The sequence below is a fragment of the Herpailurus yagouaroundi genome, unplaced genomic scaffold (genome assembly GCF_014898765.1).
Source record: "Herpailurus yagouaroundi ecotype Mexico unplaced genomic scaffold, PumYag 77, whole genome shotgun sequence".
Classification (NCBI taxonomy): domain Eukaryota; kingdom Metazoa; phylum Chordata; class Mammalia; order Carnivora; family Felidae; genus Herpailurus; species Herpailurus yagouaroundi.
In genome coordinates this window covers 85,148,021-85,167,231 of record NW_024412388.1, presented here as the reverse complement: position 1 = coordinate 85,167,231, position 19,211 = coordinate 85,148,021, and the positions used below count along the sequence as shown (strand labels likewise).

General features: G+C 37.6%; 1 protein-coding gene across 2 annotated transcripts in view; it reads left to right on the top strand.

The window, feature by feature from the left end:
* PLPPR5 (phospholipid phosphatase related 5) overlaps nucleotides 1-19,211 on the top strand; it is a 126,238-nt gene that overhangs the window by 82,084 nt on the left and 24,943 nt on the right. The window contains exons 4-5 of one of the 2 annotated variants that reach the window (XM_040471069.1): nucleotides 2,543-2,719; nucleotides 12,342-12,461. In XM_040471069.1, the coding sequence (XP_040327003.1) occupies nucleotides 2,543-2,719; nucleotides 12,342-12,461 (297 nt within the window). Of the gene's footprint in view, nucleotides 1-2,542; nucleotides 2,720-12,341; nucleotides 12,477-19,211 lie in introns of both variants that reach the window. The other variant, XM_040471068.1, reaches the window with a different exon arrangement.

Below are 19,211 nucleotides of genomic sequence, written 5' to 3'. Positions count from 1 at the left end.
CAAGAAATCAGTAAAGAAAGAAGACAGAGAGACTAAGAGGTGCCTTATTTCTCATTTACATTCTCTGTTCTCAACAGTGCCACCCCAATAGTCAGATTGTGTTTTCTTCATTATAAGCTTTATCTTGATTCAATTTTTTTCGTCTATAACATGAAGGAAATGATGAGATCTGACTTATATTGCTATTTCAAGAATTTAATAAGATAATTAATATAAAATACTTAGAACATTGCCTTGAACAGGGATCACTCATTAAATCAAAGCTACAATGATTATTAGCAATATTAGTACTGATCAATTGTCATTCCACCTTATTTTGTCTTAGTAAGGATAGGGTATGTTTAGAGTTCTGACAAATGTGAAGAAATGCGAAAGTAAGAAATAATTAATCAGCCGTATAGCTATGTTAAAGAAAATCTCACGAGCAGCCCAAATTTCACTCCCTGCTTGTGTGCACTAGTCAAATAAGGAATTATTCCATTAGATGCATCACTGGAAACCTGAAGTAGTGTGATATCCCTGCCTTGTTATTTGTGTGGGCAGAACTCTTTAATACCTTCTCTCGAGATGGCAGAGTATCATTTTCTGTTTCTTGTCTCTTCTTGTTTCCGTCTCATGTATACTTATCTTTCGTAACTGAAATTATTCAGCTCTTCCAAGCACAGGCTTAGAATATACAGACCTAAGGTTGCAAGGCCAAGATGAACAATTCAGCTTCCCACCCTCCTCTGCCCCCCCCCCCCCCGAATATTGGGACCTGAGAGCGACTGCAAAGGGCTAGAACTTGGATAGATAGAAGCCTTGTATCACATGGGCTGCTTAAATATTCATGCAGCCTCTTCTGGCAGCTAACAGGGCTGCAAACTTTGCCCAGGAAAAAAAAAAAAAAAAAGGCGGGGTGGAGGGGGGGAGATAATTACTGGATTTCATAGCATTCTGAAATGGCTGCTGTGAAGTAAAAACTTAAGCGCTGATGTTTGGTTTAATCTCTTAGGCAAGTGTATTTTTTTTATTCAACACAGAACAATAGGCAAGTGATTAAATGCATCTCTAAGTATTTTTTCTGAGTATATCATCAGTGTTAGATACCCACTGACATCAACAACATAACAATGTATTGTACTGTAAAAGCTACCTCCTTTATAATTACTTTACTAATGACTTGATGTATCAACTGACACACTTCCTGTGCAGTCAACAGCTTTGCTTATGTAGTAACACAAAGTTTAAATTATCAGCAATTGAGCTATACAATAAATAAGAATGAAAGAAAGACAAAATTATTCTTGAGTGTGGTGACTTTTGGAACTTGAGGACATTTCATTTAGTGCAGTCAGTTGGCACTATATGCTCTTCATTAGCATATGTGAAGACACCAAAAACGCAGGTATCTATTAATTGTTTTGTTTGTTTTAAGGAGACATTTCCCCGGTTGTAATTAAGTTCCTTTCTTGTCCTAATTCTGGCTGATAAAATTTAATTAAAACAAAGTAATTCCACAATTTCTAATAACAACATAAGAGCAAACACTGGCCCTACACTGAGCCTTAAATTCCTTCTTCAACGTACTGTCTAGACATTTAGTGAAAATCAACCTTATTTTATTTTTTATAGCTACATTCACAAGTTCTGAATTATCAATTATGCATCATCCCAATACAGCATACAAAAATGTAAGCATTAAAAATACTTGTTCATCAGTTTGCCCCTTCTAACAGTAGTGATCTAAGATGTAAATTCACATAAAACAATAGTTACATTAATCATTAAATATTAATAGTTTAATAGGTACATTGAAAATTTTAAAAAATCACTTGGAATATGAGTGTTGAGTGTTTCTAGATGATTAATATTACATAAGAATTGACCATTAGTAAATATCAGGTTAAGTAAAATGAAATAATCACCATTCCTTTTTTTAAAAATATTTTTTAACATTTATTTATTTCTTGAGAGACAGAGAGAAACAGAATGTGAGTGGGGGAGGGGCAGAGAGAGAGAGGGAGACACAGAATCCGATGCAGGCTCCAGGCTCTGAACTGACAGCACAGAGTCCGACATGGGTCTTGAACTCATGGACCATGAGATCATGACCTGAGCCGAAATCAGATACTTAACTGACTGAGCCACCCAGGTGCCCCGGCCATTCCTTTTTTTTTTTTTTTTTTTAAGAGAGAAAGAGAGACAGAGTATGAGTGGGGGAGGGGCAGAGAGAGAGATAGGGAGAATCTGAAGCAGGCTCCAGTCTCTGAGCTGTCAGCACAGAGCCCAGCACGGGGCTTGAACTCATGAACTACAAGGTATGACCTGAGCCGAAGTCAGATGCTTAACCAACTGAGCCACCCAAGCACCCCAAATAATCACCATTCTTAAGTTTTACTTCTGTGAAACTTCCTTCAAAAAATTCATAAACTGTAGTTAATTATTTGGATCATGCAGGCCTAGATATGTCTGTAAATATATATGTGTACATACACATATATCAGATGTATATCATAAAAAGACCTTCATGAAAAGTTATGTTTTTCATTTAATGTTTCAGATGTACATCACCAACACAATCAAAGCCAAAGGAACAAGACTTGCTAAGCCCGTTTTATGTTTGGGCTTAATGTGTTTGGCCTTTCTTACTGGACTCAACAGAGTAGCAGAATATCGAAATCATTGGTCCGATGTGATAGCAGGCTTTCTGGTTGGAATATCTATAGCAGTATTTCTGGTAAGTAGAACTTTATTTGGATTTTATTGCATTTTTAATGAACCTTCTATAATCATCTACGACAATACCAGTGTGAATCACCGGGTTTGTCTAAATGTGGTAGGTCAAATTATAATATGTACATTTGAAGTCATTCATTTCTTCCTCCTCCCTCATTTGTCCTGCCTAAAGTCAAATTTGGAGATGAAGAATATATAAATTCTGCACCTAAAGGTGAACAAAATATTTTCATATAAAATGGAATGGGGCTAAAATGTTCAGTCCTCCTTGGGTACTTTTTAAGATTGGATTGCTTGGATATTTTAAAATTTCCTCAGGCCGCTTTTCATCCCGGAGTATCTAGAGCATCCCAAAGTGCCCCCAGGGTCCCAGCACAGTCTTCTCCTTGAACTGCCATGTCACAGCACTTGGTAACAGGTAAACCTTGTTTGAGAGATGAATTGGTTCCCTTCAGTAACTAGAAGTCCATGGGTGGTTTCCAAAACAGTACCATCTCAAGCCAGATTTTGTCAAGTAGTAAAGAGACTATGTAGTGATTTCTAATGAAATAAGCATGCCATCTCTACTCCTATTATAAAATCTCCTTGGAATATGACTATAGGTTTTGGTTGTTGGAAAATACATTTTAGTCCGGCTTTAGAAATAACTAATCTGTTATGAGTGTATAACATTTAACCCAGAGGGAAAATGTGTAGACTATAAATCAAAACATATTTTGGCATTGACGCATTATAATAGAAAAAAAAACCCACTTTATTTCCATTTTGATTACATTTAAATTGCTTCTCGCGCTTAACTTCTCTTCTTCAGCTCCTTTCCCTAGTGTAGAACCAGTAAGCAAAAACTCGTATGAACCTTTCCAGCTAACAATTTTGTGAGCCAGGCATTTTAAGCAGTTCTTTTCTGTAGAACCTCCTGTGGTTAGAGTGGTGAGTATGACCTCATCTCTGCCCCACACTCTGTGCTACTTCTCTTCCTGATGTCACCCCCTCTGGTTCCCCAGGTACCTGGGAGACTCAGGCCCACCCCAGTCTCTCTCTCAGAGATATCCTTTAGCCTCAGGAAAACTGGGGCCCAGACTTGGTCCAGAGCCTTTTCCTTGCTTTCACTCACCACAGTTTGAAACAGATTGAAACATTTAAAACAAAATAAAACCAGACCAACACCTTACATAAATCCTATGAAAAGAAATAACCAAACATCAAAATTTCAAAACACTAGTGTCACATGTAACTGCATTTCAGCCTCATGAGTCCAGAGAATCTTCACTGGCATCAATCTTCCTGCTTTATCTTCCTGTGGCTGTTGCCAACTTCCCTTTACTTCCAGTGACTATATTAACACCTTGCAAGACCAAATCTAGAACCCTAGTCACTTCCTCATCTGAGAAGCATGTGATGAACAAGTTGGACTGTGGATCCCCTTGGGCTCAAAACCCGCCTACTGCACATATTCAGAGTGTTCCATAATGGCCCTTCAGACATCCCCATACACCTAGACAATGAACTTATGAAAAGGTCATGTGAAAATAATGCTTTAACTGTAGTAACTAAAAAACACTTGTTCCTTCATGCACAACCACTTCTGAGTGTGTCTACAGGTGTGAAGTCCTGTGCTAAGAACTGGGGGTGCAAGGAGGCTCAGATAAACACGATCTATTTCCTGTGGGAGTTACAGTCTGGTTCAGGGGCAGCCAGTAATAAGTTATTTCATCAAATATTCCCTTCCTCTTTTCCTTCATAGCATAAACATTTACTGAACCCTTGTTATAATGCAGGCACTGTGCTTGGTGCTGGGAATAAGTACATGAGAAATTTAGAGCCCATGTACTTAAAGAGATCACAATTGGGTGGAACAAGATAGACACAGAGGGTTTTATAGAGGGTTAAATGTAATGACATCAGTGTGTATACTCGAGAGATCTCTTTTGGGATTAGGGATAGTTAGAAAAGGGAGGTGATACATAAACTTGAAAGGTCTGGGTGGCTCAGTCAGTTAAGCATCCAGCTCTTGATTTCGGCTCAGGTTATGATCTTGTGGTTCATGGGATCAAGTCCTGAGTCTTGATGCTTGGGATTTTTTCTCTAGCTCTCTCTACCCTCCAACCCTCGCTTGCACATGTGCACACACATGCATGTTCTTTCTCTCAAAATAAAGAAATAAACACTTTTTTTTTTTAAAAAGAAAGCTTTGTAGAGAGGTCTAAACGATGGCATAAGGAATGATGGGCAAAAAGCACAGTGCATAGAAGCAATATAAAATGCTTCATAAAAGAGGCATTTATGGAGCTATTAGTCAGTTGTAGGCCTGGACACAGCATGTACATGAGAGGAGGTGGCATCCTGGAGTGGCACCAATTGTCCAGTGTCAGTGACAAGAGTGGGAAATACAAAAACACCGGGTGAATGTCCTGAATGGCCTTGTAGGTTAGAATAAGCTGGGCTTTTTTATTTTTTATTTTTAATGTAGGTGATTTGAGAACCACTGTCAGAATTCAGGTAAATTAAAGCTGGTTGAATCCCAGCTTCTTTTTTTTATTCAGTTTGTGCCTTTAAGCAATTTACTGAAACTTCCTGAGCCTCAGGTTCTTCCTCTTTAGTTTTTTAATGTTTATTTATTTATTTTGAGAGAGAGAGAGAGAGAGAGAGAGAGAGAGCGAGAGAGCACGATCAGGGGAAGGGCAGAGAGAGAGGGAGAGAGAGAGAGAAAGAATCCCAAGAAGGCTCCGTGCTGCTAGCACAGAGCCTGACACAGGGCCTGAAATCACGAACTGTGAGATCATGACTTGAGCCGAAACCAAGGGTTGGACGCTTTACGGATTGAGACACCCAGGCATCCCTTTTCCTCTTTAAATGAGGCCAGTGAAAGCCTCCTTAAAGCTTATGAGGATTTAAAACTTCAAATAAAATAGTGTATGTTCAACGAATGGCTACACAAATGACTGACGTTAGTTCCATAAATGATAGTTTGCTTCTTTTCAACTTCTTTTACTCTATGATACAATTGGTGCCTTGAAAATAGGTTTGCTGGAAAGTGAAACTCCAGGTGAGGATAGAGGAGGTAAATTGTACACAACCAGGGAAATAAGATGGCACAAATCAGGCCTGTGTGAGCACAGAGAAAAGGGAGGGTATCTGAGAGGTTTGTGGAGGTGGAAGGTTTGGAGCTCGATGGCACACTAGAGAGGATGGAGGCGAAGAAGAGGGAGCAATCCGTGACGATTCCTGAGCTTCTCATTTAGGCAAGTAGAACGTTTATTCTGAGCAGTGTCTACAGCTCTGGCCTGCAATGTCCTGGGGTGTCTCCAGTTTTCTTGCAGTGTGTGCAGAACTCTGAAAGTATTCCAGAATAAACGAACACTAACGTACTCCAAGCCTCTGTGTTTCAGTTAAAAGCATCCACATCCCCCAGTCACCCAGACCCAATGTCTAGCATCTGCCTTGACTCATTCTTCTCGTTCATTCCCCACGCCCGGTGATTCATCTGGTTTCAGTTTATTTCTTACAAAATACCTCCTCCACATCTTATTTCTTGGCCATTCTGACCATAACCTCTCAATTTTCAAGATCAGCACTTTTTACCCCTCCTCCGTCTCTCGGTTCCTAGCTGCCTCACTTCAGACTCTCCTCCAAATACCTCCCATTCTGCTTCTCTCCTTATTAGAACATAATCTGTTGCTAGTAACAAGACAAAAAACAAAACAAAACAAAACAAAACAAAACAAAACAAAACATTCCTGCTGTGCTCTTCCCAGCCAAGTTGATTTTCCCTCCTTGCAGTGGAATCCTGTACTTCATATCCACTCAGTTTTCTTTGCATCACAGAAGGTTCTGTCAAGTCTATGTTTGCCTCAGCAAAAATGCCCATTCCTCTGTATCAATTTTATTTTTTTAAAGTTCATTTATTATTTATTTTAAGAGAGAGAGAGAGAGAGAGAAAGTGAGTGGGGGGAGAGAGAGAGAGAGAGAGAGAGAGAGAGAGAGAGAGAGAGAGAATCCTAAGGAGGCTCCACACTGTCAGCAGAGAGCCTCATGTGGGGCTCCAACTCACAAACCATGAGATCATGCCCATGGCCAAAGTTGGACACTTAACCAACTGAGCAAACCCAGTGCCCCTCCTCTGTATACTTTGGAGAGCAAAACAGAGTTCTGGGAGTCATGTGAACCTAGGTTTGAATCCTGCTTTTGCCACCTGCTATGTGTGTGACCTTGAACAGGTCACATTTTAGCTTCTCATTTTTTCTAACATAGTGGGGTCTCCCTGAACTGTATTTAAAATGTCTTTCCCTCCCCAAGGAATCCCTTCCTCATTCCCTGTTCACTTTTCTCCATAGCATGTTCCAACTTTTATATACTGTATACAATATTTTTGTTTTTGTGGGTTTTTTGCTGTCAAGCTTACTAGAATGTAAGTTGTGCATGCAGAAGGCATTTATTTATTTTCTTCTCTGTGTATTTCCAGTAGCCAGTACAAGGTCTGGTATATAGGGGTTTCTCAGGAAATATTTGATGAATGAATAAATGAATGGGGAACTGTTTTATTATCTCCCACATCTCTTTTGAGGGTTAAGTGAAATCCCATATGTCAGAAGTGCAGTGAAGCGTGTGGTGCAGAGAAGAAGATGCTGGTTATCATAGCCCTCACCTTTTTTTTCTTTAAATGTTTGATTTATTTTTGAGAGAGAGAGAGAGCTTGAGCGGGAGAGGGGCAGAGAGAGAGGGAAGCAGAGGATCCGAAGTGGGCTCTGTGCTGATATCAGGGAGCCCAATGTGGGAGAACTGTGGGATCATGAGCTGTGAAATCATGACCTGGGCTGAAGTCCTATGCTCAACCAACTGAGACACCCAGGTGCCTTGGTCCTCACCTTTGATGACTATTCAAATCCTTTTTGCACTTGAGATTTTTCTTAAACAAGGACCAACTTGCCCAGAAAGTGTCCCTGACTACCCAGTTCTCCCATTTTTCCTGAATTTCCACTGTACTCAAAATCTGGCCTGTTACATTCTAACAAGGAATTATAATCTGTCCTGCTTATCACTCTCTTCTCGTGTGCATTTTCTTTAAAGTTAAAGAATAGAATCCCTATGCTTAAGAAAATACAAAACAAATACTAGCTGAACAAAAGTTGTAGATTGGTTAATATTATTTTATACAAATGTATGCTTCAGAGTGCTTTCAAAAACGAGGGACTGCGTCAAGTCATGTAGTTCAAGTTACTGAGCCATAGACCTATGTGTAATGTAGTAATAACAATAAGAGTTATTTGAGTAGTCTTTATTATATTAATTCAATTATTCCTCACAACAGCACATTGAGATGTGAATATTGTTGTCCCCATTTTTCAGGTAGAAGAAGAAGTCTAGTTTTATTGAGTTGTTTGCCCAGGCTCACAGAGTGACTAAATCAGAGAGCCCAGGATTAAGGCTCAGCCCTATTTGACCCCCAGAGACCATGCACTTCACCCCATGCAACAAATGTTTTACTTACCACAAGGGAAGAGGGAAAATGACCACAAATGGATCAGATTAATTTATTATCACTACTGGAAAAAGAAAACAAAACTATATGTGTAGTGGTGACTTATTAGTGTCATTTTTGTAGGACAGGGTAGAATTATAGAAGCCACTAATGTAAAAATAAAATGCTTCAGAGGAATGTCACTTTAAATTATATAGGAATATCAGAAAATGTGAGAATTTTTGGCCTAGACACTTGCTTATTCATTAGTCTATTCATTCAGTGTGGCACTGGGAATACAATGGTGAGCAAAAAAAGAGAGACAGCATCTCTGCTTTCATAGAGCTTACCACCTTAGAAGAGATCCATGTCAACCAAGGTGTTATATGCTAACAGCTGTATAATTTCATTAGGAATAGGTGCTTTGATGAAAAGCATCAGAGATTGATGTGATCAAACAAACAAAAACAACCTGGGGTCAGAGAAAACTAGTGAAGAAGTGATACTGAGATGAGATACCACAGATGAGTAGGATATGGTGCCTAAAGAGTGTGGAGATGAGTATTCCAACCAAAATGCAGTGAAAAGGAACAGAAGGTGTTTGGGAAGTGCAACAAAGGAAGGCTGCAAAGGTGGGCAGGGTTTATTTACACTCTAAGAGAAATGGGGGGGCCAGTCACAATGGTTTTAAGGAGGGTGACATGATCCAATTTGCATTTTGGAAAGAGCATTCTTATGCCACTCTAAAAATGGATTGGAGGGAGCCAAGATTGGATTTAGGGAGACTTTAGAAAGCTATGCTGGAATCCAGGAAAGTGGTGGTGATTGCTTAGTCTTTGGAGTTGGTGATGGAGGTAGAACAAAGCAGATACAAGAAATCAGAATTTTTAGGAAGGAAAATTGAGCAAATTGAGTAAAGGGTTGTGTGTAGGACCTGTAAAGGGTAAATCTAAGTTTTCAGCCTTGTGCAGTTAAGGAAGTGGACACGTGGGGGTGGTTTTCCTGAAAAGATACAGAAAAAATCAAGGTTTAGGGTAGGGTAAGATTATGGGCAGATCTTGGGGCACCCGGGTGGTTCAGTTGGTTAAGTGTCTGACTCTCGATTTCAGCTCAGGTTGTGATCTCGCGGTTTTGTGAGTTCAAGCCCCACATCGGGCTCAGTGCGGGCAGCACAGAGCCTGCTTGGGATTCTCTCTCTCCCTCTCTCTCTGCCCTCTCTCCACTCACACTGTTTCTGTCTCTCAAAAGAAAGAAAGAAAGAAAAAGAAAGAAAGAAAGAAAGAAAGAAAGAGAAAGAAAGAAGATGGGCAGATCTTGGGTTTCATTTTGAACATTTGCTGAATATTTCATACCTTTGACAACCAAAAGAATGGACTAACTTGCTAAGATATTCCAATCTTTTCACTTACAATTTGAGAAAACTCAGACCCAGAGACTGTCCAAGAACATATAGACTTGGGATTAAAAACCAAATTTCTTTTACCTACGAGCTTTTACCTATGAGCATTTTTCTAATAGGAAATCAGTTCCATACTTGTGAATGTTAGCAAGCAAGACTTGTTAAATATTTGAATATGATTCCAAGGAAGATTTGGCAATTTCCTGCCTTATAATTTAAATAATAACAGTAATGAAGAATAATCATTATGCTAATAGATACTATTTAATGAATATCTACTATGTGTTTAAATAGTTCACATATGAATTCTCAGCTGCATCAGTGGTGTTGTCCTAACCCTCAATTAAGGCAAAGAGATAACTGATAAAACCTTTCAAAGAGTTTACCAAACCTAAATCACAGAAAAAGCAGTGACACTCATTTCAGAAGCCCATACTAACTCTAGATCAAGTTTTCTTCATCTCATGACTTCCGTATATCTTCCATATATCCATATATGTAAAATATAGTTATTTCAACAAATTTCACTTCACAAGAATTTGTATCAGTTTTTTTTTTCATCTGCCCAGTTTTTCATTAATTTAGAACATTAATGAAAAGGGAAATGTGTGTATATATTTCATGAAGTTAGTGTGAAACTGCTTGCTTGTTATGTTGTTATTGGTGAAACTTCTTGATTATATCCTTTGTACTCTAGGCAGTGGTCAATTGGCAAACTACAGCCCTTAGGTAAAACTTGGCCTGCTAGCTATTTTTTTTTTTAAGTTATAGTGGAACATTGACATGCCTGCTCGATTATGAATTGCCAATGGCTGTTTTCACACCAAAACAGTAGAGTGGAGAAGTTGCTGCAGAGATCATGCCAGCAAAGCCAAAAATACGTACTATGTAGAAAAAGAAAAGAAAAGAGAAGGGGAGGAGAGCGGAGGGGAGTGGGGGGAAGGGGAGGGGGAAAGGCCCCTGAGTTGCCTCAGTCAGTTGAGCTTCCTGCTTCAGCTCAGGTCATGATCTCACAGCTCAGCTCCTGGGTTCCAGCCCCATGTCGGGTTCTTTGCTGACAGCTCAGAACCAGGAACCTGCTTCAGATTCTTTGTCTTCCTCTCTCTCTGTCCCTCCTCTGCTCAGGCTCTGTCTCTCTCAAAAGTAAATAAACATTAAAAAAAAAACATGTGCTGTGTGTCCCTTGCAGCCCAAATTTTCTGACCCTTCCTCTAGAGCAATCACTATTAGTTTTTTGTAGGGTCATCATTTGATACTGGGTTTATCAAGTACCTATCTCCAAGCCTGTGCCATTCCTTACTTTAAAGATCTTGATGGCATGATAAAGTTGATATATCAGATTATCAGGCTTTGATCTGTGTTTCTGATGTGTAATTATCCATGGAAATGGAAGGATAATAAATATACCACAACTAAGGAAATATTTTTTGTAAGATAAAGTCTCATAGTATGTTGTTATTATTTTGTAGATTTGTAAATTTTATTTAAAACCTGGAGAATAACCAAGGTCGAATTGGCCTTTGAAATTATTCAGTAATGAGCCCTACTAAGGAAAAGGCTTTCCAATGGAGCATTTGTGCAAATATACAATGTAAATATGTAATTATATAGTAAGCATTTATTTTTAAAAAAAATTAATATTAGGGGGTGCCTGGGTGTCTCAGTTGGTTAAGTATTTGACTCTTGATTTCAGCTCAGGTTTTGATCTCACAGTTCTTGGCTGATAGCACAGAGCCTGCTTGGGAGTCTCTCTCTCTCCCTTTCTCTCTGCTCCTCCCCTGCTTGTGTTCGCTCTCTCTAAAAATAAATAAATATTAAAAAAAAATGAATGTTAGGTGATAACTGCAAGTAAATTCTGTATTTTATTTTGATAATAGACTATAAAACCCAGAAAAAAAAGGCTGAAGAATATCTTACCCACTACGTAATGTAAGCAAATAATAGCAAGAAACTTTCCTTTGTTTTATTCACTATTTCTTAAAGTATGATTCATCTGCATCAGAAGATTTTAGAATATATTTCAAAAAGTGGCAACTCCTAGGCCCCCTTCTTCATCTACAAAATTGGAATCTTTAGAGGAAGGCTTAGGAATGTGCATTTTTAACAGTGCTGGGACTTTATTTTTATGTACACTGGAGTATGAGAACCTCTGATTTAGTTCAAATGCTGTCACCTGTCTGGTATAATATGTTAAAACAAGGGTCAATTTCCTTTATGTAAAAGGTCTTCTATTTCACTGGTAGCCCCAGTAAGCTATTGTTAAAATGCCAAGTATACATGGGATACAATAATAGACAATAAACTAGGTTAATTAAAGGGATGCTACTAAATTAGAAAGTGCCAATTGTAAAAGGTTTATTATGAATGTAATGATCTTGAAGCATTGGAAATAATTAGCATTTAAATTAAGTTGTAGGTTAGCCACATTAGGAAAGGTTAGCTTGCTATGAATTTTTATAAGGCTATGATGTTATTTATGGATTGATTTGAGCATTGACTATAACCTAATTTAATGAAAATTTTGGAATAATAAAATTGTCATTATTAACTGAGCTGCACATTAATTTTGAATTTTCTTGAACACATTTTCACTGGAATAACTATTAAAATTTATGCAAGATAAATATGGATGTAAAGTTATATATGTAATATTTAAGTAATTTTAATACTTTATTACTATGATTAGATATATTAAGCTACTCAAAAGGGTCATAGTCACCAGGAGTGTGGCTTTGTTTCAACTGTATTTTTTTCCTGAAATTTTAGGTTGTGTGTGTGGTAAATAATTTCAAAGGAAGACAACCAGAAAATGAACATCTCCACATGGATAACCTGGCACAGATGCCAATGATCAGCATTCCTCGCGTAGAAAGTCCTTTGGAAAAGGTAACATCTGTACAGGTGATTCATAATTTAAATTCTCAAATGTGATTGTTATCTAGAGCAAATGAATAATCATTCCTGTGAGTTCCTGCACAGTCATTTTTGATTTACTGAAACAAATTTAGAGTCTAATGTGGTATTTAGCAAGAGTTTAGTCACTGAAGACATCATCTTAGAAGAATGCATATCACATTGAAAATATTTCTTTGAATACCACATGCTAAGAGCTGAGTATACATGGAATATGTTCTGTACTTTGCCATAACTTTGAGATAAGGAACATTGTGCAATGGTCTCATACAGGGGGAAATTACAAGATATTTTTATTTGAGAATACATGCATTTTTTAAAAATATATTTCATTCTTTCCAGGCTCTATTTATGTGAGAAACTGCTTAGTATAATGCCTAGGACATAACAGTGCTCAATGAATTTTGTTGAATCTCATTATAGAAAGGTCTGGTCTCATTATAGAAAGGTCTAATGACAGGAAAACACCGATCAGGCCCTTCCTAATCAGGGAGGTACTGAAGGAAAGATTGGGAAGGATGGAGCCAGACCAGGCTGCTCTTTGAATGGCAAGTCAAGGCTTCATTAGACATGACAATGAACACAGAAGCCAAATAGTTAACAAAAATTTTTCTTGAGACTTTTTCTTGAGACTAATCTTGTGAACTAGAGAGGGTAATATTTCTTAAATGAGGATGCAGTTATGTACATTGGTAATTGGTTAAAAGATCGCTCCGAGGGTTACTAAAAGTAACCTCATCCCTGTCCATCTCCACATTTTGATCAATACATTAGATGAAGAGATCAATTACATGCTAATCAGGAGCTTAGATGGTGTCAATCAGCGAGGGATAATTAATACATCAGTTGAAAGAATAAAAGAGACTAGATGCAATTAACAACTAGAAATAAAGCACATGTTTTGTATTTGGATTTAAAAAGAAGTTCATGTAGGGTAGGGTACATCTAGGTTAGCTGCACAAACAAAAACAGGCTCAGAGGGTATTGTAGGTTACCATTCAGCATGTGTCAACCGCATGTTATTGCTGCCAAGTTATATGATCTTACGTTCCATTTAGGGAAAATAATATCTTGAATGAGAGCATTAATAGTTTGCTGTGCTCAGACTAACTTGGAATACTGCCCTTGGTGACATAGTTTTAAGGTGGGCATCATAAAATAGAGTAGTCGGTACTCAAATATTTGTTAAATGAGCAAATGAATGTGCCCAAGATGGTGGTGCGTGGACTCAAAGTCATGGATTATGAAAGCCTGTGGAAGGAGTAGAACATGATTAGAGAAAAAGAGAACTCATGGAAGACGCAGTAACTTTCCATATATATCTGAAGGACTACTGTATGGCAGAGGGATGTGATTTGTTCTGCTGGGGCCTCAGAGGTCACAATTAGGTTGAAAGAAAAGAAAGTGTAAGAAGACAAATAATTTCAAGAAAGAAGGAAAAACTTTCTAAAAATGGAATGGCTTCCTTAAGAGCAACGAAATTTCCTTTTATTATAAGGATCCAAGAACAGTTAAATAATCACTTGTCCATCGTACTATGGAGGGAATTCAAGCATCACAGTGAGGATAGAGGTTCTGGATCATCATTATAATAAAAATAATAGTAATAATAATAATAATTACAGTTTAATTATTCATCATGTGTCAGGTACTATGCAGATTGCTTATGTAAATTCAAGAAATATACTCCTATGCTCTGCAAATACAACTTCATTCCTTACAACAATTTTATTTTATTTTTTTTGATAAAGTTTTTTTTTTTAATATATGAAATTTATTGTCAAACCTTACAACAATTTTAAAGCTGGGTGTCATTATAGTGGCAAATGCTAATAGTCCAAAGAAGACCTCCTCCCCTTCTTTCTTTTAGTAACTGAATTCCCCAATCCAATTTTAGCTACATCCACCACTGCCCAGCCATAGTCTGTATTTCCCAGCTACCGTTGCAGTCAGACGTGACCGTGCAGCTAAGTTTAGAACAATGGGATGTAAGCAGAAGTGGTAAGCACAGCCTCTGGTTCGTGGCTTGAAGATTCTTGTCTCTGTCTCTTCTCCCTCTTGTCATCAAGTGGAAAAGGTAGTGACTGGAAGTAATCTTTAACTTTTTTAAATGACCAATCCATTTTGACAGTGTAGGTTCCTGGCTGAGCTCATGAAACAGTCCACATACACCCTCTAGATGGTTCTGAAAAAGAAATAAACTTCTTTCCTTTCTGAACCATTGGATTGCTTTCATCTCTTTTGCACAGTGGCTTAGCTGATGCCATATGACAATAAATGTCTCCATTGTAGAGTTACGGAAACTGAACTCCCAACTAGTTAAGCAGTTTGTAAAAGTCCACATCATTGATGAGCAACAAAACTATACAGTGTGACATTTCAAGATACATGTATTGTACAAAATTAGATCTTTTTTAGCTCAAGAAATAAAGATAGAAAGCAGAATTTAGGAAGAAATATTAGACATATTTGGAAGACAATGGTCTGGGTAACAATTAGGGTTCATTTTATATACCTCAGAAGTTAACTTGAACATTAATTACTGTCTTCTGTTGTTTAACATATTTATTTGTATAAGGATTCTTTGGTAGCCTCCTAGCATTGCCAAATATTCTGATACACCATTACATCCTTCTATATATACAGTGTATTATACATATATATATATATATACATATATATATATATAATTCCTGTTGTTGAATTTATGCAAATTGATTTTCATTTATAGTGATTTTTAAAATATGAAAGCAAAAATATTCTACTAGAATCTATGGATTTCAAGATATCCGTGTTTATTAACTTACTTCTTTCATTCAGTTTTTGTTTGTTTATGACAAACTCATGTGCTCTGTTTTTACCTTGGTAGTTAGGGAACAAACATGATTTGAATCTGATTCGGTTCTCCCCTTTGCCCACCGAAGTGCACTGTCACATGCCTTGCTGAGCTCCGACTCTGCTCCCCACTCTATTCCCCCTGTTTGCAGGCAGAATGCTGTGTGCACAGGGCAGGGTCTACTTTTGCGTCACACAGATCACACACAGGAAGATCATGAATCAAGGTGCTGGGGACACATCTCAGGCTTCCCTGTGGAGCTCTGCTGCTAAGAGGACATGTATTTGTGCTCACCAGCTGGAAAGGGAGGAAGGCCATCACTTAAGGAAGCCCATGATGTTTCTCTTTTACGATAAGGAGTACTTGGAGTAAATATACTGCTTTTCATCATAGCTCACGATGGGAAACAAGTGAATGCAAAATTCTTCCCAATAGTTTGATCTTAGGAATTGATAGTTGGAGGGTGGCATTAGGTTCTTAAAGCTGGCCCTCTGAGGAGAGAAAGGGAGTCCAGTATTAAAGTTCCAATTGCAGGCACGCCAGTCGTTTAAGCACTGTTACGCCAAGCTGTCGTTTTCTGCTTGTCATTTTGTGCGGGGAAGGCAAAGGGTTTCTTTCCTTTAGAAGTTGTGTACTTGTATAACCTCTTATGTTCAAAGTACATGTTTGATAAACTGTAAGCTACAGAGTAATTACAGCATGCCAGCATTCTTTATTTTTATGCCAGCGATTTATCCCTTAATTATAGGGAGTTTGTCATATAGTTAATTACCACAGTTTATGAGAAAAGTCATGATTTTTCTGAAAGCTAAGTAAATCTGAACATTCATTACATTTGGTTTTATGAAAAGAATTAATCATCTATGGAAGCTGGCCCATCATATCTCATAGTCCAGTAGATTTTTAAGTTGCCAGTAACTTCATTACCGCTGTTTATAATAGCAAATCATAAAAGTCTAGCTGTGTATCAGCCGTGAATGATTAAATCGATGTGGGTACATCCTACAATGGAATCTGGTGCATTATAATGCGGTGTTTCAGCTCACAGGTTCTGGAGGTAGACTAGCTGGGAATTTGGGACAATTTTGACCTTGGGCAGCTTATTCAAATACTCTGTGATTCAGTGTTCTTATTCCGCAAATGGTCATTGTGAGAGTTGAGCAAGCTTATAGTAAAGCACCGAGAACAGTGTCTGGAACCTGTAAAGCCCTTAACCATTGCCAGTGATAATTATTATTACCATTTAGCAGTTGAAATGGATAAGGTAAATCAAGATGTGGAAAGTTTTCTGATACATATTGTAAAGTTTATTTTTTAAGTTGATATATATATATAATGCATGTTATAAAATGTGTGTGTGTGTATAATGAAGCCAGTTATGCAAATTACCACACAAGATAATTTCTTTCTAGTAGGATCATTTATTTCTAGAAAAGAGCACATAGATGAGAGAGAGAAAAAGAGACTAGTTACCAACCTGAGAGCAATGCTTAAACCTAAGGAGGCAACTGAGAGAGTGGATCTGATTTCTTCTCTTTCTTTCTTTGCCTTCCTTCCTTCCTGCCTCCCTCCCTCCTTCCCTTTCTCCCTTCCTTTCCTTTTTCATTTGTTTTCTCTTTCTTTTTCTTTCTGTAATGAATAATTGTGTAACAAAAGCAATTACAACTTTTAAAAATTATCCAGTTTTCTTAAGTTGCTCTAAGGAGGTTCTGGTCATGCTTCCTCAGATTGACTACCACTGTGTTCAGATTTACCAAAGTCCCTTGGAAAGATTCCCTCAGAGCAATTTAAATCCTATGCTCCTTCCTCATGACTCACATGATCCTTTTTAAAGTGTTTGGTTTATTTTTATCTGCTGAATTGGGCATGGAGGCCTTGGTTGTGGCTCAGATGCCTTTGTGCCCTCATGCCCAGGGTCCGCTTCCTTTGGCACACCTGCAGCCAGCCATCCCCATTTCAGATACTGTATGTCCTGAGAAACCGCACACAAGCCCTGTGCATGTGCCTTTTATTTATGGGATCCACAAATTCACACCCCACCAAGGCCCCAGAAAACCAACTTTGTTCATAGGTTGCACCACCCTTTCCTTTCAGACTCATCCTTTTCTGGCTCCTTCTTTTGAGGGCCCATGCATCTCAAACAAAAGCTTCAGTGGTGCTGGCTTCAGGATGTCTCCAAATACATGAAGATGTTCTTAATTACTCTTGGGAGTCCAAGAACCAAAAGTCTGACTCTCCTTCTAGGAAGTGGAGATGGAAACATTTACATATTCATTATCTTTAGTTCCTTATTTTAGCAAGAACAAAGAATTAACATCTTAATAGCTGTGTTACTAGGAAAAACTAGATAGAGTAAAATTTTAGTCGTTTCTACTAAATATCGTATAAATCGATCCAGTTTGAAGGATGTCACCAAAGGGCAATTAAAATGTTTCTTTGTCAATAAAGAAGCTCAATATTGCAGAATTGGCTAAAATCCTATAGAATCCCAGTAATACCCCAAAACTTCAAAGAGTAAAGATGAGAGATAAGAGCAATCTCTGAGAGAAGGAGGAGTCTATTCTATTTAAAGCATAATTCAGCACCTTGAACCAACACCATTTTGAGACTGGATGAGCAAATAGGCAAATACACAACAAAAGAAAGTCTTCAGGCAAGAAGCTTTCCCTCTGGTCAAGCTTCTCATTTATATTGGTTCATGGCAAATGAAGGAGTACTTTTCCTCAACTGAATGGGTGCTATAACTAGGGGGGAGAGTTGTCTTTATTTAAAAAAAACAAAAAGCTAGCTCCAATACTTCACCATCTACTTAGAGTAGAGGTTAGGCTGAAGTGACTAGCAATAGTTCTGATGGTCCAACAACCACAAGAATGAAACTGTATAGGAATAAAGTGATAATCCTATAGTCTCAACTTTTTCTACCATTTCACTCATCAAATCACCAAAATTCTATTATAAAACTACACCCTCCATCTTTTCAGCTCAAGATCTAAGGTAAGGATTCCTTGACTATTTGTGGAACAATCTGGGGATAGCTAAATCTATTGTTCTTCCAGTGTAAATAATCAGGACAATTACTTAAATCCTTTATATGATATCATGACATAGATGAGAAAGATAGACACATTTTACGAGTTAGAATATGTTTTTGAAAAAAATTAACTACAAAAAATTTAACTAAATTCATTATTAATAGTATTTTCTTCCAATGTCAAGGAAATTAAAGAAAATATGTGAAATGAGAGATGAAAGGTAGGTGACACAATGGCACAATTAGGAAACTAATGTAAGAAAACAAATAATATTATGGCAGGATGGAAACCAATAGTAGAAACCATAAAGAACAAAATCCACACTGGAGAAAGACTTATCAGTATATTACGGACAGGTTTCAGCATATGTAGTAAAAGAACAAGAGTATAAAATTGACCAGAGAAAAGATAACAGATACAGAAGACATGCTACAGAAATCTAACATGAATCATTGTAGTTCCAGAAGAAAAGGACAAATAGAAGTATAGCAATATTCAGAGATATATATCAAGGAGACTTTTCCTTCAAATAAATACCTTCAGTCTCGAAGAGTTAACTAGATACAAGGTAAAATTAAAATATATACTAAAACTTAGATTGTATTTCTCAGTGAAATTTTTGTATTTCATTACTGAAGAAAGAGTCCTGTAAATTATGTGGGAGATGTTATTATTATTCCCAATTATTAACTACTCCCTTCCTTAGAGTATCCTTCCTGCTCCAATTATCTAGGATTTGGTCAATAACATCTGAATGAACCTGATTTATACCCCATTAGTCAGAAACCTATAGAGACATCAAGAGTTTTGTCAACTTTGTTGCTTCTGGGCCTCTTTCCAGGAAAAGTTCATTTT